This window comes from Macrobrachium nipponense, chromosome 12 (genome assembly GCF_015104395.2).
Source record: "Macrobrachium nipponense isolate FS-2020 chromosome 12, ASM1510439v2, whole genome shotgun sequence".
Lineage (NCBI taxonomy): Eukaryota > Metazoa > Arthropoda > Malacostraca > Decapoda > Palaemonidae > Macrobrachium > Macrobrachium nipponense.
The window spans coordinates 47,120,774-47,145,561 of NC_087205.1; the positions used below are offsets into that span (position 1 = coordinate 47,120,774).

The following is a 24,788-nucleotide window of genomic DNA, read 5'->3' on the forward strand; positions in this document are numbered from 1 at the left end:
AATTCAAAATGTATTGGCAAAGGTACAAATATAATTTTTAAATATAAGTTTCTTTCAATATAAAAGGCACAAGTAAAACCTCAAAAATTAAACTTACACTATGAATCATCTTAATTCATATTTTATCACAACATTCATGGTACTATTTAGTTGTCAAAGTCAGGAGTTTGGATAATATCACAGCAAACTTTCAGAAAATAAAGAAGCGAGTACAACATATAAAAAACACGTACAACTAGTTCAATGTAACCATTGTATAATACGATTTTTAAAAATAAGAAATAAATATATAAAAAAAATTTTGAAGATACTGCAGCTATTTAGAGTAACAAAATATAAAATACAGTATACATTGCAACATTAAATGGTGTAAATCATTGGTATGGATTTACAGACCAATGCTGGGATGAGCAAAATCTAATGTGAAAGGGCCAAGAAGGCAGTATAAACACAAGCTAGTTGAATGAAAGGGCCAAGGAGTTACTGCAATGAAGTAGTTGAATGCAAGAGCCAAGACCATGGTACTAAGACATGTAGTTGAATGAAAGGGTCCAAAAGTGGTATAAAGACAATGTAGTTCAATTAAGGGACAAGAGGGTGTTATCAAAATCAATTAGTAGTTGAATGAAAGGGCCAAGAAGTTGGCATTAAGGTATTAGTTGAATAAAAGGGCCAAGAAGGTGGTATTAAGGTACTAGTTGAATGAAAGGGCCAGGAAGCTGGTATTCAGGTACTACTATGCATTTCAGGGACTGCGAGTCATAGTTTTTCTCAAATATCTTTCAGACTAATTATTTGGTCGAAATGGTACTTTAACACAGTGTACAAGACGCCTTGCCCAAATTTTTGGTAAAATAGTTCATTGTCATTTGGCGTTAGTTACGGCGTCTACTATTAACTTTTAAAGGCGAAGTCATATGAGTCAGCAGGACTCGTTTACATATTTGAACGTCTGCTATCCCCCATCCCTTCCCTTTCCTTCACTTTTTCTTTATCATTTCTCTCCCCAATACCTATAAGTAATTTACAATATGGAATAAAATACCGTTTTCCATAACTTTTTTTTCAATACCAGCATATAATTGGAGAGTTCATAATGAAGGGGATTGGGAGGTTTGACATAATGATCATAATAATGGTTATTCTTCCCAATGTATTCTGTTTATATATCCTTGGCGTATCAGATAATACCGTAATGCTAAGGGATTGTCTGTTGGCTGCAACACTCGCACTATGAGCACTATTCACTGCGTCACTGATGAAGACAAATCTTTCATTGCTGTCAGGGCCTCCATGTTGCTTTGTCAGGGTCGTTGCAGAAATGTATTTGCAATACAACTCCAAACTTTATAAAAAATGAGAAAGCTAACAATAGATTAGGGATCAATTTCAATAGGTAATTGAGACAGTCAAGAGTCATCGAGGATGAATACTGGTCCATGGATAACATCCACAAACCTGTATAGATTCCGTAATTATCAACATCGACGGTGCTAACAAAGATAATTCGTTACTTGATAGTGATGAAGACTGTCAATAAAGTTCCTGTGATATTCTCAATTGTTTTCATCTCTTTTCAACCTATGATGATACTCAATACACGAGAGAGAGAGAGAGAGAGAGAGAGAGAGAGAGAGAGAGAGAGAGAGAGAGAGAGAGAGAGAGAGAGAATAATTCCTTTACCACTCTAAATAGTAGTGTTAATTATATACTGGGTTGTCGGTTAAACTTTGTGATTTAATTTTGGTTACCTGATTGTCCCGGAGTAATAATAAAGTAAACATCTGCGTTTTCTTGAAGATGCACGTGTGAACTGAGGTAGACTAGAGAATTCCTCAATAGTTATTGAGTGTATATAGCACTGCATAATGTCTTATGTGGATGGCCAAAAATATAGGTATAAATATAGTCTATAAATGAAAAAAATATCACATGCAAAAGTGTTTAGGTCAAATAACATAGTCATTTTCCTTTCCAAATGCGCATTCAAAATCATTCAAACTCACAAGCAAAAAGTAAGAGATGAAAACCATTGATATATATATTATAATATATATATTATATGAATATATTATATATATATATATATATATAGATATATAAATATTATATATTATAATATATATATCTATTATAATATATATATATATAATATATATATATATATGTGTGTGTGTGTGTGTGTGTGTGTGTGTGTGTGTGTGTGTGTGTGTGTCACCAGCATTTTTGGTCTGTTGCTGTCAAGGAAAAAATTTCGAGCGATTCTTCAATTATGACAGTTCACGATGCTGCAAAATAGATACAAATCTGTGAAAGACATAAGAAAATGGATTTCTTAACTGATTATGAATGAGACAAAAACTAAATACCTTCTTTAAACAAAACAAAAAAACTATGTTAATTGCCTGAAAATAGGGGTAATAGGTAACACTTTAGCAGTCCTCATAAACAACAGTCCCAAGTGTAAGATATACAAGAAAATCCTCTTTGGAACCTGACTCAAAAATAGGTATGTACGTATATGAATATAGTGCATAATTTTACATTAATGATAAGTAACATAATTCAAGAGGCACAAAACTCAACTCATTCCTTATTACTGGCATTAGTTTAGTAGAAATGAAATTGTAGTGTGATATGAATAGACAAACACACATATACAATGATACTACTATGATATTAGTTTCATCCAAATTATACCCATTTTCTGTTTTTTTTTCTTTACGACAATTCACTGCTGACATACTAAGGAAGTAGACAAAGCTCCTCCTACTTGGGGTATTTGGGGGAAGTGAGGAGAGAGACCTTGGTGAACAGGGTGATGGTCTTTAGCTTACTCCTATCTATATATTTAAAGAAAATACAATTACAATAATTAAATGAACACTGATTCTTCGAAAACCAACGTATTTCTTATATTCAAGATTACTTGATGTAATATAATAGGCAGGAAATGGGCGGGGAGAGGACACGGGAAGGCCAGGAAAGTGGGTTGAGGGAAGGATGAGGAGGGAAAGGGTGAGGGAGGGAGGGAGGGAGGGAGGCAGGGATAGACGAGATGGGAGTAAAGCACGTTCGAAAGCATAGGTTGGCAATGCTTGGCAACATCTTGCAAGTCAACAGTAAACATCATAACTAACACCATTTGACAATAAAATATATTACCAAATATTAGGACGAAGTGTTTTGTACATAGTAAAGTACCAATTCAACCACATAATTAGTTTGAAAGATATCTGAGAAAAACGATGACTAGCTCCCTGAAATGCATAGTAGCTGAATAAAATGGCCAAGAAAGTGGTATTAGTTGAATAAAAGAACCAAGAAGGCGGTATTAAGGTACTAATTATATGAAAGAGCCAAGGTGTTGTTAATGTACCAGTTGATAAAAGAGGCAAGAAGGTAATAATAAGTTACTAGTTGAATGAAAGGGCCAAGAAGGTGGTATTAAGGCACTAGCTAATGAAAGGGCCAAGAGTGTGGTATTAAGGTATTAGTTATAGATAAACAGCCAAAGTGGTATTATTGTACTAGTTGAATAAAAGAGCGAAGAAGTTGGTATAAAAAGGTATTAATAGAATGAAAGGGCCAAGAAGGTGGTATTAAGGCACTAGCTGATGAAAGGGCCAAGAGTGTGGTATCAAGGTATTAGTTATAGAGAAACAGCCAAAGTGGTATTATTGTACTAGTTGAATAAAAGACCGAAGAAGTTGGTATAAAAGGTACTAGTAGAATGCAAGGGCCAAGAAGGTGGTATTAAGGCACTAGCTAATGAAAGGGCCAAGAGTGTGGTATTTAGGTATGAGTTATAGAGAAACAGCCAAAGTGATATTATTGTACTAGTTGAATAAAAGAGCAAAGAAGTTGGTATAAAAGGTACTAATGGAATGAAAGGGCCAAGAAGGTGGTATTAAAGAAGTAGTTAAATAAAAGAGCCAAGATGGTGGTAATACGGTACTAGTTGAATAGAAGGGCCAAGAAGGTTGTATTAAGGCGCTAGCTGAATGAAAAGGCCAAGGTGGTATTAAGGTACTATTTGAATGAAAGGGCCAAGGTGGTATTAAGGTACTACATGAATAAATGAGCCAAGAAGGTGGAGGTGGTATTAAGGTACTAGTTCAATGAAATGGCCAAGAATGTGATATTAAGGCACTAGCTGAATGAAAGGGCCAAGGTGGTATAAAGGTACTAGTTGAATGAAAGAATAATTAACAATTATCTGGCATCGTGACTACCAGGGTCATTGATGCCGAATGAAACCATTTGGAAAACCAATTAGGGGAAAATCTACATACACATCATAAAAAAACTCTTGAAATTCCACCTCAGTTATTGTACTATAGCTAGCGCAAAGCTGCTGTTTACACACTAAACACCACCAAAGCTAAATTATTATTATTATAAAATAGTTTAACCAGACCACTGAGCTGACTTTCAGCTCTCATAGGGCTGGCCCAAAGGATTAGATAAAATGCAAGGCCACGAACTGGGACCAAGTAGGTCATGTAGTTTAATAAACAATAAATTAAAATTAAATTAAAAAAACTGCACATAGGCAGAGGCTTTCACACTAGAGCATGAACAGGCCATAAATACATTTCCTCACGTTTCCCTACATACATTCTAAAAAGCCAAAGCTAAAAACTACACACATACACAAAAGCGAAATACCTATGCTACAACTGCTTCTCCCAACCTCTTTAGTCAATTCCAGAACCCTATCGTATCTGATGCTGATGCCATGATGAAATGTATCAATTAATGGACATTACTGGTTTTTGCAAAGACCAGGAGACCAAAGTATATTGGAAACGGAGGTTCTCTTGACTTGGAATGTCTCGTAAATGTTGAAGACGCTGGAGTATTCCGACAGTTGAAGTGCAAAAGTTGTGCTGAAGCTAAATCAGTAGATGATGTTCCATATGTGAGTTGGGATTTTATATCACCACCATTTTGCAGCAGCACACTTACAAATTCCTACAAACTTGGTGGTACAGATTCTCTGCCAGTGTCTGCTATTAAGGTTCCATCAAATTCTTTCTCATGTTCAAGCATCTGCTTCCTCAATATCTTGGCTGATTTGGGATGATTAGTGCATCATTGTAGTCACACACCGTGGCTAGGGCTTCTTCCACTTTCTCCTTGTAGGGAAGCCAGTCATCTCTTCCCTTTTCGAAGGCCTCCAGTTCCGGGATATGAGTAAGTATGTTCTTTCAACTGTGTTTGGTGCACAAAGGAAGCATCAACATTTAACTGTTGCAGTCTTTCTTTGTACAAATCATAAACTTCTATAATTGTAAAATAGCAGCACTAATCTGTAGTCAACTGCTTGTCTCTTATGTACTAGTACATCTCAACCTCAGGAAAAGCATGGGCACATGCCTGCTGTTTGTACTGCGCATAATCATCTCCAATTTTCTGAGAATTTAACCAGGCTCTTTCCCTGTTGTACACACCTACGCCTCTCAGATAAGATGGGTGATACGTATGGTCCTGGGAAACACTATCTCCAGCACTAAGCTTGGCCAGAAGTTTCTCATCTAGAACATTCATGGTACAGTGTTGCAGCTTTTTGTGTAAAGCCAAAAGCTTTGTTATTTTCAAAGATCTGCAGAATCCCATCACTTTCATCAAGGCTTTGGGGATGAAATGGTATAGGCGATGCATTTAATTTATAAAATCCAGAAATGTTTGTAGCAAGGGTAACATAGCCAACACTAGATGCATCGACTAGTCTTTCACATGTGTCCGCCTGGCACAAGCAACAAAGCTTCCAGTTAGTTGTACTCTCTTCCCTCAGGAAAGAAATCTATCTCCAACATTGTGCCACCATTGCTTTTGTTCTTATGGCCAAGGGTTCATCCTTTTACCACCTATACAACAAATATGCACTTTCAGATATGTGATAAAACTAGGCTCAGATATGTCATAATCCTACCCCCAGCCAGATCCTTCATCCAATGCTATTTAATTCCCATGTGCTCTGCACACCTGGATGACTAAAGCCCCATCTTCCTTGCCTCAGCTCTCACACACTGGCACATCCTGTCAATTCAGGTGTGGCTGTTTAACTTTGAACTGGGGCTAGCTTAACAGCATTTGGAAAACTAATGAAAAATATCTACCATTAGCTAGCATTGAACATCATGCTGAGTCTCACATCTATAGTGTCAACCAATATGCCCTTGTAGTCCACTGACCTACATTATTACACTGTTACATTGAGTTAATTAACCATTTTTTTTAAATGAGGATGAAAATGAATTAAGTGGGGCTTAATTGATTTTTACCCTAGAAAAAATAAACTGATCAAGCTGAAGTTTCCCCTTAATCCATGTATTACCTTACCTCGTACATGAACTTTAAGTACCAATTTTGGCCTTTATGGCATACATTTTTTATATAGTGACAGCTATCTTGGATATTTCTACGTAGTAACTGAGGACTTCAAATGTGAGTAACCAACTAAATATCAATATTCTGATATTCAACAGAAGCCATTTTGAAAACCTGGCGGGCATCTTGGAAAATGACAAAATTTGTGTGGCTGGAGGTTGATGAGACAGAAGGCCAAGAAGGATCGTTGTGCCAAATTTTACTCTTGTATCACCATTTGCACTTTCTCATGTTCGGGCTTACTTCTTTGTTTGTTTAGTTTTTTTATTAACTTACACATACTGTACACTAATGGGATTCTATGGGTGATATTGATATTGTTTTTGTTCCATAGGACAGGCTGGCGTGAGCTAAAGGTCGCTCATAGCACAGTTACAGCCTTTTCAACACTTTGGCACCCATATGGCTCTACAATGGTTTCAGGGATTATAGTATTAGGCAGACAGATGTTTTGTATTATGTCTTACATTTTATGTAATATTGTTTGTTTACAAATACACTTAAAGCATCCATTTCCAATGAATTAATCAACTTTTACTGTTATTATTCAGTAGATGAAACCTATTCATACTGAACAAGCCCACAGGGGCCACTAACTTGAAATTCAAACTTTCAAGGAATATGGTGTTCATTGGGAAGAAGTAAGTGGAAGTAAAGGGAAATGCTGAAAGGAGAGATACCACTTAATAAAAAAGAAAAGAGATATTATTAATAGATCAACAGAAAGAATTTATCAAAATGCAAGAAGAATAGTAAGGGGTAGTAATGCACTGCAATTTTGCTTGAACTTCTGAAGTTCCAATTGCACGACATCCTCGGGGAGGTTATTCCACAGTCCAACGGTTCAAGGAATAATTGACCTCTGGAACTGAGAAGTTTAACAGCGATGCACATTTACAAAATATTGGTGCTGCTGTTTAGCGAATCTGGTTGCTTTCGGCAGATGACGGGGATCAGAGATCAATTGTGAATGTGAAAGATCTCTGTTGAATTGCAACTTATGACAAAGGGACAGACGAGACCATCCGTCAGTGGTCCAAGTCATAACTGCTACTATTAGGAAACACAAACCTACCACCACAAACCACTCTATCTAGACAAGATAAATCTCCATCAGGAGCAGGCATTCACACTGAAGAACGGTATTCCAGCAAAGGAAGTACAAATGACCTGAAACAGGTCGCATTGATTTTATCACTGTTATAAATATGAAGTTTTTATGTTAAAACAAAGTTTAATGTATACTTACCTGGCAGGTATATATATAGCTATATTCTCTGTTCCACCTGGCAGAAATTTTCAAAACTCGCGGCAAACGCTAGTAACTTATTAGTAGTTCAGGCAACCACCACCCCGTTACCATGGCGCTAGCGCTAGGAACCGTTCCCAATTGGGCCAGATTTTCTCTGAACCCTGTCTCCTGAGGGGAGGAGGGTGGGCATTAAATTATATATACCTGCCAGGTAAGTATACATTAAACTTTGTTTTAACATAAAAACTTCATTTTAATGTATGACACTTACCTGGCAGGTATATATATAGCTGATTGACACATTTGGAGGTGGGTCAAAGACAGCAACATTATTAGAGTATAAAAATATTATTAAAATATTATTAAAACTCTAGGTTCCTTACCTGCTAAGGTAGCTGATTTCATAGGTCCTGCCTCTAAGCCTGCTTAAACCTTAGGAGCTCTCAACAAGGAAGTGTCCTGTATGTTAAAGAAGCTAAGACTGGAACTGACAACTGGACGTGACCAATGTGTTGACAGAACCGTACAGCCCTCTTATGCCACGGCATTCAAGCTAGTAATAGATCATTTACCTGAACTACACACACACCACACCAAGATAATACTAACAAGACTGATAAAAGTACAGAACACTTTTCTCAGACGACCAAAAAACACAAACACCATCACCTAATAAAATCAACTAGCTTAAAAGAAGGTTATGGGGTAGTAACTCCTTTGCCCAATACTGTACCAGAGGACACATATGGACCTAGCGTCTGACAATTATCAAAGGTTGTCTGAATATCCCTAAGATAATGAGACGCAAATATTGAATTAGTTCTCCAATATGTGGATTCAATAATTTCTTTGAGGGCTAAATTCTTTTTAAAAGCCAATGAAGTCGCAACTGCCCTGACTTCTTGAGCCTTCACTTTCAAAATACCAAAGCTCTGCTCTTGACACAACATATGAGCTTCTCTAATCAACTCTCTCATGAAGAAGGCTAGAGCGTTCTTCGTCATGGGTCTACTGGGGTCTTTAACTGAACACCAAAGAGCATCAGAATTCCCTCTGATCTCTCTTGTTCTTTCCATATAAAAACGCAATGCTCTCACTGGGCAGAGAACTCTTTCTTGCTCATGACCCACTAACTCAGAAAGACCCAAAACTTCAAAGGATCTTGGCCAAGGATTAGCCGGATTCTCATTCTTGGCCAAGAAACCTTCCTGATATGAACACACTGCATTGCCATGTCTCCATCCCACCTTCTTCGATATGGCCTGAAGCTCACTAGCTCTTTTAGCCGTTGCCAAAGCGACTAAAAAGATAGTTTTCTTAGCAACATCTCTCAGAGAGGATTTCTCTAAAGGCTCGAATTTGCTAGAGGTTAAATACTTAAAGACAACATCGAGGTTCCAAGCAGGTGGCCTGCATTGGGGTTGTTTCTTGGTACCAAATGACCTAATCAGATCTCTAAGGTTTAAGTTATTAGGGATGTCTAGATCTCTGTGTCTAAACACTGAGGTTAGCATACTTTTATAGCCTTTGATTGTCGAAACTGACAAACCCAAATCCTTCCTCAAGTATAGAAGGAAGTCTGCGATTTGGGTCACAGAGGTACTGGATGAAGACACTTTCCTGTTCTTACACCACTTCCGGAAATTCTCCCACTTCGACTGATATACTGTAATTGTGGAGGTTCTTCTGGCTCTAGCCACAGCACTGGCCACCTCTCTAGAATATCCCCTCGCTCTGACAAGACTTTCGATAGTCTGAACGCAGTCAGACCCAGAGCGAGGGTATTCTTGTGAAACCTGTTGAAGTGGGGTTGTCTGAGTAAATCTACTCTTAGAGGAAGAGTCCTTGGCGTATCTATTGTCCATTCCAGTACCTCTGTGAACCAACTTTGGGCCGGCCAAAACGGAGCTATTAAGGTCATCCTCGTTCCTTGGCTCTCCCTGAACTTCTTCATAACTTTCCCCAGTACTTTGAATGGAGGAAAAGCGTAAACATCTAAGTTTGTCCAATCCATCAGGAATGCGTCGACTGCCACTGCTTCCTGATCTGGAACCGGAGAGCAATAGGTTGGTAATCTTTTTGTTCTGGCTGTCGCAAGCAGATCTACTACCGGACAGCCCCACAACTTCCACAGGCTCTGGCAAACCTCCATGTGCAAAGTCCACTCCGTCGGGAGAAGTTGTTCTCTTCTGCTCAACAGGTCCGCACTCACATTTTTCTCCCCCTGTATAAACCTGGTGAGCAGCACGACGCTTTCCTCTTCCGCCCAAAGCAGAACTTCCTTTGCCAGCTTGTAGAGGGGAAAAGAATGAGTCCCTCCTTGTTTGCGGATGTATGCCAGAGCCGTGGTGTTGTCCGAGTTGATCTGCACTGTCTTGTCTCGAATCAACTCTCTGAAGTGCTTCAAGGCCAAGAAAATTGCCATCAGTTCCTTCCTGTTTATGTGCCAACTTGTTTTTCTTCCTTGCTCCAAAGTCCCGACACCTCTTGAGGCCTATGTCGCTCCCCAACCCACGTCCGGCGCGTCGGAATACAAGATGAGGTCTGGGCTCTTCTGCTGAAGCGACATCCCTCTTGCTAACCTGCCTGGAGTTAGCCACCACTTTAATTCCTCCTTCACTTCGGCAGGAATTAGAAACTGGAAGGAATCCTGTTGCAATTTTCTTGGCCATGAATCCTTCAGGAAAAATTGTAGAGGTCTCATGTGCAGTCTTCCTAAAGAAATGAACCTCTCAAGCGAAGAGTGTGTGCCCAGTAGACTCATCCACTCTCTTGCTGAGCATCGGTCTTTCTCTAGAAAGTCCTGCACCTTCCGAATGCATAGGGCTTGCCTTTCGGGGGACGGAAAAGCCCGAAAAGTCACTGACGATATCTGAATCCCCAAATAAACTATCTGTTGTTGGGGATTCAATTGAGACTTTCCCATGTTTACCACAAGACCTAGGTCTTTTGCTAAGTTCAATGTTTGATTCAAGTCCTCCAAACATTGACTTCTTGATTGGGATCTTATCAACCAGTCGTCCAGGTAAAAAGACACTCTGATCCCTCTTAAGTGCAACCATCTCGCCACATTGGACATCATCCTCGTGAACACTTGGGGGGCTGTGCAAAGGCCGAAGCACAGGGCCTTGAACTGAAAGACCCTGTCCTGAATCACAAACCTTAAATACTTCCTGCTTCCTGGATGAATCGGAATATGAAAGTATGCGTCTTGTAAGTCCAGGGTCACCATCCAGTCCCCTGGACGTACCGCTGCCAGCACTGAATCATTTCGTCTCCATAGTGAACTTGGTCTTTTCTACGAAAAGATTCAGTTGACTTACGTCCAGAACTGGCCTCCAACCTCCCGAGGACTTTGCAACCAGGAACAACCGGTTGTAAAATCCCGGAGATTCGTGATCCAGAACAGGTTCTATGGCTTCTTTCTCTAGGATGGAAGCTACTTGCTTCCACAGAGCCGCTTTCTTCACTAAATTGTTGTAATTTGCCCCGAGGGCTCTCGGAGATGTTGCGAGAGGAGGTCTCTTCAAGAGAGGAATCTTGTACCCTTCCCGAGCTACGTTGACAGCCCAGGGATCTGCCTTCATGTTCTGCCAAACTTCCCAAAAACCTTGAAGTCTGGCTCCCACTGTCGTCTGGAGGACTGAGATCTCATTGTTTAGAGGTGGTCTTGGCTCCTCTTTTAGCGGGTACTCTCTTAACCCTAAAGGCGGGTCGAGCGAACGTTCTGCCTCGAAAGGGCTGTTGCGAAGGCCTAGGTTCCTTTGGAGTTTTCTTAACCAACTTGGATGGTAAGAACTTCTTAACTGAAGACGAGAGAAGATCTTGAGTGGCCTTCTGAGAAAGGGAGAGAGCTATATCCCTAATCACCTCTGAAGGAAACAGCTGTTTCGAAAGGGGAGAGAACAGCAACTCCGATTTCTGAGATTTTGAAACCCCTTTTGAAGCGAAAGAACACAACAGCGACCTCTTCTTCAGTACTCCTGCTGTGAACAAAGAAGCCAGTTCATTCGTTCCATCTCTCAGAGCCTTGTCCATGCAGGACATAATGCTCTTAGCCGCTTCCATATCCTGCGAATCTTCTTCTTCTAGGGAGTTCGCCAGTGCTCCCAAAGACCAATCTAGGAAATTAAAGACTTCGAAAGACCTAAAAATCCCTTTAAAAAGATGGTCAAACTCAGACGAAGTCCACCAGACCTTAGCAGACTGCAACGCCTGTCTGCGTGAGCTGTCCACTATACTGGAGAAGTCCCCCTGGGAGGAGGCAGGTACTCCCAGGCCTAGACTTTCTCCAGTAGCGTACCATACTCCTAACTTCGATGCTAACTTAGCTGATGGAAAAGCGAAAGAGTATTTCCCCGCTTCTTTCTTATCCTTCATCCAGTCATTCACACGTTGAAGGGCCTTCTTTGCCGAAATCGACAGAGTCATCTTAAGGAAAGAGGACTTCTTTGGAGTCTTAGTCTTGGAAAACTGAGATAAGGGAGATAACGGAGCCGTTGGTTTGAATTCCCCTTCAAAAATCGAAAGCAGACATGAAGTCAGAATCTTGTAATCCAAAGACGGTTCCGTATTCTTCTCCTCAACAAAATCCAAATCCTCTTCTGCTGAAGAAATGTCTTGCAGATCACTGTCGTGTTGACGCTTCGCTGACGGAATAACGTCCTGCCGCCTGCGTCCTGCGGCTAACGAAGAATCGGCGTCCTGCCGCCTATCGATGTCCTGCCGCCTGCGTCCTGCGTCCATCGTAGACACATCTGCTTCCTGCCGCCTGCGTCTTGCGTCCACAATTGATCCCGAGTCCTGACGTTTGCGTCCTGCTTCTTCCGAAACCATCTTCTTCTTCCTGCGTTCTGCGTCCTGAAAAACCAAGCGATCGCCCGTCCTCGTAGAGCCAGTGCGTCCTACATCCTCGGCGAACGCATCCTTGTCTTCCGTCTTCTTAGAAGACTTAACGGGAAGGAAATCGTCCTTCCGCCTCGAAGATGCCTCCAAAGGAGCATCCCAAGACTTAACAAGAACTGCCAGCTTAGACTGCATTTCCCTTAAGAAACCCTTCGTACTATCTTCCTGAATGGCAGAGGACGAAGGAGGAGGATTACGAGAAGGACTGCGACGTAACGGAGAGCGATCTTGTACTCTACCCGACGGAGAGAGACGAGGGGAAGACAAGCAAGAAGATGGAGGAGAGTCTCTCATCGAAATCCAAGAACGAGAAGGCCGTACTGAGTCCTCTTTAGAACGAAAGATCCTCTTCCTCTTGATCGGAACAGCGTCCCCGTCTTCCAAGGAGGACAAAACCTCCGGACTACTCCAAGCCTCACGATCTTGAGCATGTCTCTCGAGAGCGGTCGATGTCCTGAAAGTCCTCTTGAGGGGGCGAGACACAACTGCATACCGACGTTCCCGCTCAGATGTCGAACCATCCGAGGACGCACACTTCCCAGTTACGCCTTTTCTGCGGCGAACTCCAACAGCCTGGGAACTTGCAACAGGACTGTTCGCAGGGACGCCTGACCGCGATAAAACCTCTCTCGCCTCCCTTCGACTGTTGACATGCCTTCTCCCTTGGGTCTGGGAGCTTGACAGAGGTCTCGGTCTAGGAGCCCGAGAGAGACGATCAGACGCCCCCTCCACTACACTTTCACTGACATCAAAAGCACTAACTTTATCCGTAAGTCGCTGTATCTGGTCGCCCATGGACGCAAGGGCAGCGAACACCTTAACAATCTGTGTATCGTTCGCCTCCTCCGATACAGCAGCGGGCGCAGGAGATACCTGGGGAGAAGGAACTACCAATTCTACGTTAGAAGGAGCTGGAGAGGAAACACATTCACTCCTTTTGCTAGAAGAATTCGACTTCTCACTACGAGAAACAGATCTCCTTACACGATCTTTCTCAAGCCTTTCAACATATTTCATAAATATCTTCCACTCCTTCTCTGATAAATTCTCACATTCAAAACACCTATTCTCCCAAGTACACACATTCTCTCTACACTTCTTACAAATAGTATGAGGGTCGACCGAAGCTTTCGGCAACCTTACCTTACACCCCTCTTTTACACAAACTCTAAACATACTTCCAGTATCCGACATCTTTAAAGAACAATCCAAAGCGAATGCCAAGCTAACGTTTCCGAGTACAATACCAAAAATCCATGAAAAGTCAGCAACGAGAATGAAAATCCTAGCAGGGAACCACCAACAATGTTGCCGGTTCGGCTGGCAGAGAAAATCTGGCCCAATTGGGAACAGTTCCTAGCGCTAGCGCCACGGTAACGGGGTGGTGGTTGCCTGAACTACTAATAGGTTACTAGCGTTTGCCGCGAGTTTTGAAAATTTCTGCCAGGTGGAACAGAGAATATAGCTATATATATACCTGCCAGGTAAGTTTCATACATTAAAATATGAGATCTTATGAAAAAGATCTACCTTTCTTATGTCATTTGCTGAAAATTTCATTAGATGTTCCTCAAAAGTTTGATACGCGTCAAATGTTACACCTAGAATAGTTAAAGCTTTGGATTCATTCAGCAAAGTTCCATCTACTAGAGGAGGAAAATAGGGTGGAAAATCTGCATGAGTTCTGCTAATCAATAGTGCTTCGTTTTATTGGGGTTCAGCCTCATACTCAACTGACTACACCATTACCTGATCCCGTCCATGTCCCGATTGAGGACGAGGGCAGCTTCATTTCTCATAAGTGGAGACTCGACTACACCCACAAGTGCAAGGACTGAACCCTATCTACTCCAAACTATTAGAAGCTCACTTTTATTCTATAATAACATTCCTATAAATACTTGAACTCACAAATCAGAGGCATACACATCCCTCTACAGGGGCTGTGTAATAAACATTCATTAAATATCTTTATTCTGTGAGTGTAGTCATGGGGTAATTTGTTTATTTATATTTTCATGCAAATATTAAACAACCCTTTTAACAGATTGTTCAGTTGTTAGGATAATTGCTCAAAGGAATTGGTCGGATTCTTGTTTGCTTTAATTTTGTTATAGTTTTTTCAGTGTTTTTTAGTTCTCGCCCGACTCCTGCTTGGGTCCTACTGATTTTTTTTCTGCCCACGATCAAAGGTTCTGAGTTATGGAGTAATGTTGACATTTATATTTTGATATTTATATTCAAAGCGAAGTTTTTTCCAATCTTTCGGCGTTAGTTTTGTGTGTATTGGGCTTTGGTTTATTGTTTGTATTCTTTAATAATATTGAGTAATGATGGATATTGTTTATTTGTTTATGAAATCTATTATCAATGGGACCCTGTGTCTTTTAGCCACCTTTTTGTAACAAATCCACACTGTGAAGCAGGTCATATACAAGTTAAGTCAAACCGAGTTGGGTTTGTTACTGCTGTCATAAGAATAATATAGTACAGAATTTCATACAAGTAAAGTTTATGGACAACTTCTTAACAAGTCATCTCCATGAGAGTTGGGAAGAAAGGAAGTGAGAAAAAAGAAAGTTAATGTAAAGACTACGTGGATGACTGAAGAAACGTTGCTAAAGGCCTTTAGGAAATCATAGAATGAACTGTCTGAAGTACCTTTATAAGAGGTCTTTCACAGTATAATTATAAGTATGTGATTATGCATGAATTATTTTCAGGTTAAATAAAAACATGAAACAAAAGAGAAAACAAAAAATATACTATTTAGGAAACCCATGAAATACAATTCTTTAAACCAGACTTTTACAAAATCTTGAGTTATTTCGTCTGTTCCAAATCTACAAAATTAAAAGATAATACATTACCTCATCTATAAAAGCAATAGTACCATTAACATGTACAATGCCAATCTGCTCACTCTGGAGAGAAGGATGAGTACGTATTCTTAATCCAGCACTGTTCTGGAGGACAAACTTTCTTAAACGTGACGGTTGCTGTGATGAACGTTTCATTGTACTCTGAACTGGAGGAGTTACCCCCTGAGGAGGATCCTTCACTTCCATTTTGTAAGTCTTGAGATTTAAAAAAAAAGAAAAATATCAATTTAATAAAAAAATAATCACAAAAAATTTAATTCACCAAGAATAGACAGACAAATAAGCCAAAACAGAATTTTTTAGGAGTAAGAAATAATTATTACATTTAAACAATATTACTGTCTTATGACTACTAACCTCATCAAGCTGATAACTATCAATGGTAACATGGAGAGAGTACCATCCAGTTGCACCAGGTGTCCAGTTACAGGAGTAAGTACCATCGTTGTTACTTCTCACAAGCATATTTTCAGTTGGTCTCCTCATCGCTGGGGACATGTAACGGAGTTCTTCAAATGAATAGTTTTCATAAGCCTGAAAAACAAAACACTGTTGTGATTATCCTTAATAAAGCACCCTATATCTCTTTAGCATCCCATCTGTCATTCAGTCCCAAGACATTCTAAGAAGACTTTCATATCCCACCACATTTGAAGATGCTTCAACATTTAGACAGGAAACAGAATCTCTTGCTTAATTTTGGCAACAGCAGGTGCATTTACAAGATTCCCGTTGTTTCTAAGTTATTCCCATGGTAATGTGAATTCAATTTTAAATCATAATTGTGGCTTAATACTAGTGAGTATGAAAAAGTCATGTTTATATGTGTGTGTATGTGTCACGACCTTATAATTAAACAAGTGTTACAAACTTCTAAGTCAGCTATCCTAGCAAATGAGCTGATTTAAAGTCATAATACAGACCCTGAATTCAACAGGAATATGTCTAATAGAGTCAAAACAAACATAACTCTCTTCATAGCCAAATGGATAAGTCAACTGTCTACTGTATCTTCTTTCTGCGACCTTATTGATCCTACTGTATAGCAGGGTCGGCCGCTCGAGTCAACTTTCTCCAACTACTTTGACTTCTTGCATCTTCTTCCCCCAGTCCCACCTCACCACATCCATCCATCTGATCCACTGACGGCCCCGCACTCCTCCTCCCCATCACTGGAATGCTCTTGGCTCTCTTGATTGGTTCCACCTCCTCTCTTTGTACTACATGGCCATAGTATCTCAGACAAGCTTCTCTAGCCTTCTCCTTCACATTACATATACCACACATCCTCCTCATATCTTTACTCTCCTCCCTCCTCCCCAGTAGTGATATTCCAGCAATCCATCTCACCATCCTCATCTCGGTTCTTTCCTTCAGTTCCTCTTCACTATATTTAAACCAAAGACAGTTTTGAATTCTGGCCAGGCAGAAGCAATCATCAGTTATGATTCCTCATGTATATAAGTTATTCCCAGGGTAAAGAAAATTCAGTATTCAGTAACAATAGTGGTGTTACAATTGTACACACACACACACACACACACACACACACACACACACACACACACACACACACATATATATATATATATATATATATATATATATATATATATATATATATATATATAAATATATATATATATATATAGATATAATATATATATATATATATATATATATATATATATATATATATATACAGGCAGTCCCCGGGTTACGACGGGGGTTCCGTTCTTGAGCCGAAAATCGTTGTAAGCCGGAACGACGCTTGGAAATATGTCTTAAACTAATAAAAAGTTATAAAAACCTTACTTGTAATCCTTTGGTTACACTACATGTTGTTTCCTGTAGTTTAATGTACAACCTGGAGTTATTTTCATAAAAGAATGCTGGTTCTTGAAGGTAAAAACTATTGTAATCCTCTGGTGACACTACATTCTTGAAGTTTTATGTACAACCTGGAGTGATTTTGCCAAATCTTGAGGGCTACAAGAACAGCTGCTTACTATTTATGTATCATATACTCTAATTAAAGTAAACATATCTTTAAACAGGCCTATATATTAGTATCAACAAAACATTTCCTGCCATGAGTCAGAGGCCCTTTAATGAAACGAACACTTCTTTGTCTTATCTGTTCAGAAAATAAACGTTACGTCAATCTCCGAGACCATTGTTGCCAAGGCGTCCCTCTCTCTCTCTCTCTCTCTCTCTCTCTGATCAAATTACACTGGAACCTTGACATACGATTGCCCTAATATACGAATGTTTTGAGATACAACAGAAAATTTGCGAAAATATAAGCTTTGATATACAACGAAATATTTGAGATACGATTTTGCGATGAGTGTTAGTAGTATAGGTGATAAGAAAAAACTCAAGAAAATGATTTCGATGGAAGCAAAACATGAAATTATAGCAAAGCATGAACGTGGCGTTCGTATCGTCGATTTGGCAAACGAGTATGGTGGAAATCCTTCTACAATATCCACGATCATCAAGCAGAAGGAAGCTATAAAAACCTTCCAAAGGCATCACCATTATTTCTAAACTACGAACTGATTAAAAAAAATAAATAAAAATTAGTTTAGCAATGTTATTTCATTTGTGTTTATTACGTAGTTATTAGTGTACATACGTTAATAAAAAGAGAACAAATCGTTCCCTGCCACCCTTCCCTACCTCCTCCCCCTGCTGGCCTCACGTCATCTTTCGTTGTGGTAAGTAAAATTCCTTTCTTTTTTTTAATTAATTTTATTAACATTTATTATCATTTATCACATTGCTATGTTATTTTATCATTATGTGTGTTATTACTCGTTTATTTGTGTATAAATTGTGTATATTATATGTAATTTAGCTGTGTTTAGGTGTGGTTTCATAGCGCTAGAACGGATTAATACATATTACATTATTTTTAATGGGAAAAAATGCTTTGAGATACAACTGTTTTGATATACGACGATGGTAACGGAACAAATTAAATTCGTATGTCAAGGTTCCAGTTACTGGATAATGTCTCTCTTTGGATACTTCGATTTTGCCAAATCTTGAGGGCTACAAGAACAGTTGATTACTATTTACGTATCATATAGACTAATTAAAGTGAACGTATCTTTAAATAGGCTTATATTATTAGGATCAACAAAACATTTACTGGCATGAGTCAGAGGCCGTTTAATGAAACGAACACTTCTCTGTCCTTAACTCGGAGCATCGGAAGACGCTCTCTCTCTCTCTCCTCTCTCTCTCTCTCTCTCTCTCTCTCTCTCTCTCTCTCTCTCTCTCTCTCTCTCTCTCTGATCAAATTACTGGATAATGTCTCTCTTTGCATACTTGGAATTTGCGTTGTAATCTAACCAGAAACTTCGTTTTGTTATTATTACTGGAAACAAGCAATGGTTTTTTCATTATTTGCGCTTTTGGACTGTTATATGTAAACTTTGCGCACCGCAAGCTAGTATGTATTCATTCGCTCGAAAACTAGTTCCGCATATGAGGCGTCACTAAAAAACATCGAAAAATACGACATAAAAAGTGTCGAAAATCATCACAACCTCAAAATTTTTGTTGTAATCTAACCAGAAACTTATTTTTCTTAATATACTGTGCTAAACTATAAAGGATTTTTATCATAGTATGCGTTTTTTAAAAGCGTCGTTAACTCGGAGCGTCGGAAGCGTCAGCGTCGTAACCTCGGAACAAGCGTCGTAACCCAGGACGGATTTTTCCATTGAATATTTAAGAAAAAGCGTCGTAACCTCGGAACATCGTAAGCCGGAACCGTCGTAACCCGGGGACCGCCTGTGTATATATATATATATATATATATATATATATATATATATATATAATATATATCTATATCTATATCTATATCTATATCTATATATATATATATATATATATATATATATATATATATATATATATATATATATATATATATATATATACAGGCAGTCCCCGGGTTACGACGGGGGTTCCGTTCTTGAGACGCGTCGTAAGCCGAAAATCGTCGTAAGCCGGAACGACGCTTGGAAATATGGCTTAAACTAATAAAAAGTTATAAAAACCTTACTTGTAATCCTTTGGTTACACTACATGTTGTTTCCTGTAGTTTTATGTACAACCTGGAGTTATTTTCATAAAAGAATGCTGGTTCTTGAAGGTAAAAACTATTGTAATCCTCTGGTGACACTACATTCTTGAAGTTTTATGTACAACCTGGAGTGATTTTGCAAAATCTTGAGGGCTACAAGAACAGCTGATTACTATTTACGTATCATATAGACTAATTAAAGTAAATGTATCTTTAAATAGGCTTATATATTAGTATCAACAAAACATTTCCTGCCATGAGTCAGAGGCCGTTTAATGAACGAACACTTCTCTGTCCTATCTGTTCAGAAAATAAACGTTACGTCAATCCCCGAGACCATTGTTGCCAAAGCGTCTCTCTCTCTCTCTCTCTCTCTCTCTCTCTCTCTCTCTCTCTCTCTCTCTCTCTCTGATCAAATTACAATGGAAACTTGACATACGATTGCCCTAATATACGAATGTTTTGAGATATAACAGAAAATTTGCGAAAATACAAGCTTTGATATACAACGAAATATTTGAGATACGATTTTGCGATGAGTGTTAGTTGTATAGGCGACCGATAAATGGCGTTCAGTCTGTTTGTTTGTTGGTGCTGCATGTTAACACGTCGTTGTTTAGTTCGTTGTATTTGCGCCTATTTTTCGTGTTATTTTGTCTATTTTATTATTAACCATGGGTCTCAAAGCTAAAGACAAAGCAGGTGATAAAAAAAAAACCCAAGAAAATGATTTCGATGGAAGCAAAACATGAAATTATAGCAAAGCATGAATGTGGCGTTCGTATCGTCGATTTGGCAAACAGTATGGTCGAAATCCTTCTACAATATCCACGATCATCAAGCAGAAGGAAGCTATAAAAACCCCCGAGACCATTGTTGCCAAAGCGTCTCTCTCTCTCTCTCTCTCTCTCTCGCTCTCTCTCTCTCTCTCTCTCTCTCTCTCTCTCTCTCGTCTCTCTGATCAAATTACGTACTGGATAATGTCTCTCTTTGGATACTTCGATTTTGCCAAATATTGAGGGCTACAAGAACAGTTGATTACTATTTACGTATCATATAGACTAATTAAAGTAAACGTATCTTTAAATAGGCTTATATTATTAGTATCAACAAAACATTTACTGGCATGAGTCAGAGGCCGTTTTTTTAACCGAATACCGAACACTCTTCTGTTTCCTTTTTTTTTAACTCGTCAGTGATTTCCGGGAGTCATCGGTTCTGTCGCCGCGCCGGGCGTGCTGGATTCCCTGTCGATGTTAGCCTTTGCGTGGAAGGCGCCTCTCTCTCTCTTCTCTCTCTCTCTCTCTCTCCTCTCTCTCTCTACTCTCTCTCTCTCTCTCTCTCTCTCATCGTCCCTCTCTCTCTCTCTCTTCTCCTCTCTCTCCTCCTCTCTCCTCTGAATCAATTACTGGATAATGTCTCTCTTTGCATACTTGGAATTTGCGTTGTAATCTAACCAGAAACTTCGTTTGTTATTATTACTGGAAACAAGCAATGATTTTTTCATTATTTGCGCTTTTGGACTGTTATATGTAAACTAGTATGTATTCATTCGCTCGGAAACTAGTTCCGCATATGAGGCGTCACTAAAAAACATAGAAAAATACAACATAAAAGTGTCGAAAATCATCATAATCTCAAAATTTTTGTTGTAATCTAACCAGAAAACTTATTTTTTTATTAATATACTGTGCTAAACTATAAAGGATTTTTATCATAGTATGCGTTTTTTAAAAGCGTCGTTAACTCGGAGCGTCGGAAGACGCCTCTCTCTCTCTCTCTCTCTCTCTCTCTCTCTCTCTCTCTCTCTCTCTCTGATCAAATTACTGGATAATGTCTCTCTTTGGATACTTGGAATTTGCGTTGTAATCTAACCAGAAACTTCGTTTTGTTATTATTACTGGAAACAAGCAATGATTTTTTCATTATTTGCGCTTTTGGACTGTTATATGTAAACTAGTATGTATTCATTCGCTCGGAAACTAGTTCCGCATATGAGGCGTCACTAAAAAACATAGAAAAATACAACATAAAAAGTGTCGAAAATCATCATAATCTCAAAATTTTTGTTGTAATCTAACCAGAAACTTATTTTTATTAATATACTGTGCTAAACTATAAAGGATTTTTATCATAGTATGCGTTTTTTAAAAGCGTCGTTAACTCGGAGCGTCGGAAGCGTCAGCGTCGTAACCTCGGAACAAGCGTTGTAACCCAGGACGGATTTTTCCATTGAATATTTAAGAAAGAGCGTTGTAACCTCGGAACGTCGTAAGCCGGAACCGTCGTAACCCGGGGACCGCCTGTATATATATAGTGGTACCTCAAGATACGAAATTAATCCATTCCGAGACGGCCTTCGTATTATGAGTTTTTCGTATCTTGGAACACATTTTACATGTAAAATGGCTAATCCGTTCCAAGCCCTACAAACGACACCCAGTAAATTATATTTTCCGGCCTAAAACACATGTTCTATGGTTACGACGGAAGAAATATGCCTCCAAAAAGGCAAAATACTGTACATACTTGAGTAATATTCAACTGCATCTAATGTTCAACCCCATTTTTACTGCATATATTAGGACTTTAGCATATGTCCCCTAGCAATAAGCCTAGCCTATGTTAGCGGTTGCTACTGTAGCCTAGTCTATGATTCTGACATCTAAACCTAAGAGCTAAAAGCTTAGAATATGCCAATAAAATGTATAAATAATCAGTATGTACTAATTTCAAATAATTATTAATTAATCATACACTATAATACACAAACAAAGAAAAAACAAACCTTCCAATCGATTGTTTACATTCTTACGAGTATCGAACGAGCGCCAAGCAATCATTTTTCCTAGCACACAGTAAGCCATAAATTGTCATTAATATCTCTCTTCAACTATTGAAACCACCAAACAGTATAATAACCATTCATTTCTATTCTTTATTCTATCTTTACCTAATCGAGATACCGAGTTACTGACAGCTGTAATGAATCATACGTAATACGTAACGTAATAATAAAACAGAAGAAGAATTCTAAAAAATACATATTTGTTGGCAAATGTGGAGTACAAAATAGGAACTATAAGCGAGAATCCAAAGCCAACCAGACTTTAGTCTGTGATGGCCAGGCAGAGATTAGAATTAGCAGTTAAACCTCGACAGCAGAGAAGCAATACTAATTCAGGCTAAGTTGCCTGTTAGCACATTCCACCTTGGAAAGCATTTGTCTTATAGAGCCATCGAGTGCACAACAGATACCCTCGAGCACCTAGTACATGTTAACCGCAACAAGAGGGACAGAAACCCCCCCTTGTGCAGTGATAATTCCAATTCTGTGGTGTTGTTGCCAAAACAACACCAAAATCAAAATCAGCAAATCTTGGAAGGCCTGGAAGGCTGTCTTGAGTTGCAGGAAATTAAGAGAAGGTACAACTATTCGTCACACAATAGAAGAATTAATTTACAGGCATGTGCCTATTACTCGAACGGTACGACTTATAACAGACACGTTGCAAGAATATACAACTACGTATATTCATAGGCTTCTGTCGACCGAGCGTCAGCCTAATTCTTCTTCATCACTTCGAAGAGAAAAAGAATAGAGATTGGAAACATACCTCCTTCATTCTCTAATGAAGAGAGCGAAGGTGACATATCCCGAAGGAAAGCTTCTATGACGATAACAGAACACTGACTGGAAAGATACTAAGCTCAAACCAAGAACATAGGCTCTCACATTCGAACTCTGGGGAGAGTAATCCATAGATTTCCTCTTATTCAGAATGACTGTTCCTGTCTGCTCTTCTCAGAACTAGTGGGAGTGGGAGATAATGCATGCAATCAACAACTTGCGGTGATGATAGCAATCCAAAGGCTTAGGAAAACGTATTTGCCTAAGTGAAAAAGACACTTCCTGAAAGGAGAGCACAGGTTTTCACCCACCAAACAGAGCATTCTCTTCCTACAACTGGTTCGATAGCGGGAATGCGAGAGAGAATAGAGCAGAGTTAACTTCACCAAAAGATGGCAAGAACTTAACACTTCTTGCCACACATCTGTCTTCGTGATCGAAACTTCATGATGAAGACTGCATAAAGAACCTCTTCCCCAACTCTCATGATGTCTGGTCCAAGTGGTGGCTAACGAAAGATCACCTTATGTCAACAAAGATGAACAAGAGGACTGAGTTGTCGGGCATCCAATTGCATGCACCAGACTACCAACAGCTGGTGCCAGTTGAGGCATGGAAAATGCCAAGCAAGCTAAAGCAAGGAAGTGGACGCTTCAGATGGTACAGAGGTAGAGGGCCTGGAAGGGGGAACTGGTGCTCGACAAAATACGCCCGATACAAGAGAGATTCAAGCAGTAATACCTGGTGCTCATCATGACAATTGGTACTATTCTGACAAGTGTCTAGGATAAAAGTATTGAGAAGGCTCATATATACCAACTCAGGAGCAGTTATAATTCACTTCTTCTTCTGCGGATGACAAGTCAGTATCTCTACCTGTATGAGCACTGTAAAGGCGAGTGAGTTGATAACACCTGGCTGTGAATGCCTGGGAGAGGACTGGCAATCAGAAGCAAAAAGTTGCTTGTGATGCTTCCAATGTCTAGGCGCTAGCACAGGGCGTTCAAAATTAGTACTAATCAAGTAAAATAAGTAACCTTTCTTTAATTCACTAGGCACCTTTCCAATGGCATTGTCAAAAAAGTCATGACCAGTTTGACCGAGGGGGAAAAAACTCCCATTGGACTCCCTTCAGTCGAATCAGCTGAGTCATGAGTAGAAAATTGGCAGAGTTGGATCAGCTCAGTCACAAGTCAAACATCAACTGTGGATCGAATCAGCCGAGTCTCAAGTAAAAAATCAACTGAAAGTTGGATCAGCCGAGTTGTGAGCCGAGCATCAAATGAGTCGTATCAACCAATTCTCGACTTGAAAAAGACTGATAGTCGGATCAGCTGAGTCGCGAGTCGAACATCGACTGTGAGGAGTTGGACAAGCAGGACTGCAAGGGTGTGAGGCTTCATCAACTGAAAAATATCTCTTCAGAGGTCGAGAGACCAAAGAATCACGTCATCAACACTATTAGGTGACGAACCACTGGAATAGGATGACAACTGTACATTGTCACTGATACACCTTTCCAGCAACATTTGGTCAAAACCTATACACTCACAACAGGTTCGACCGAGGGGGGGAAAATCCCTCTTCACTACACATCCATCAAGACACCTTTTTTAA

At 39.4% G+C, this 24,788-nt stretch overlaps 1 protein-coding gene across 11 annotated transcripts in view; it reads right to left on the reverse strand.

Annotated features, from left to right (window-relative positions):
* LOC135224515 (E3 ubiquitin-protein ligase MYCBP2-like) overlaps window positions 1-24,788 on the reverse strand; it is a 1,655,355-nt gene that overhangs the window by 468,231 nt on the left and 1,162,336 nt on the right. For all 11 annotated transcript variants that reach the window (XM_064263565.1, XM_064263560.1, XM_064263570.1 and 8 more), the window contains 2 exons: window positions 15,793-15,969; window positions 15,424-15,630 (listed from right to left, as the gene is read on the reverse strand). In XM_064263565.1, coding sequence (XP_064119635.1) covers window positions 15,424-15,630; window positions 15,793-15,969 — 384 coding nt within the window. The remainder of the gene's footprint in view (window positions 1-15,423; window positions 15,631-15,792; window positions 15,970-24,788) is intronic.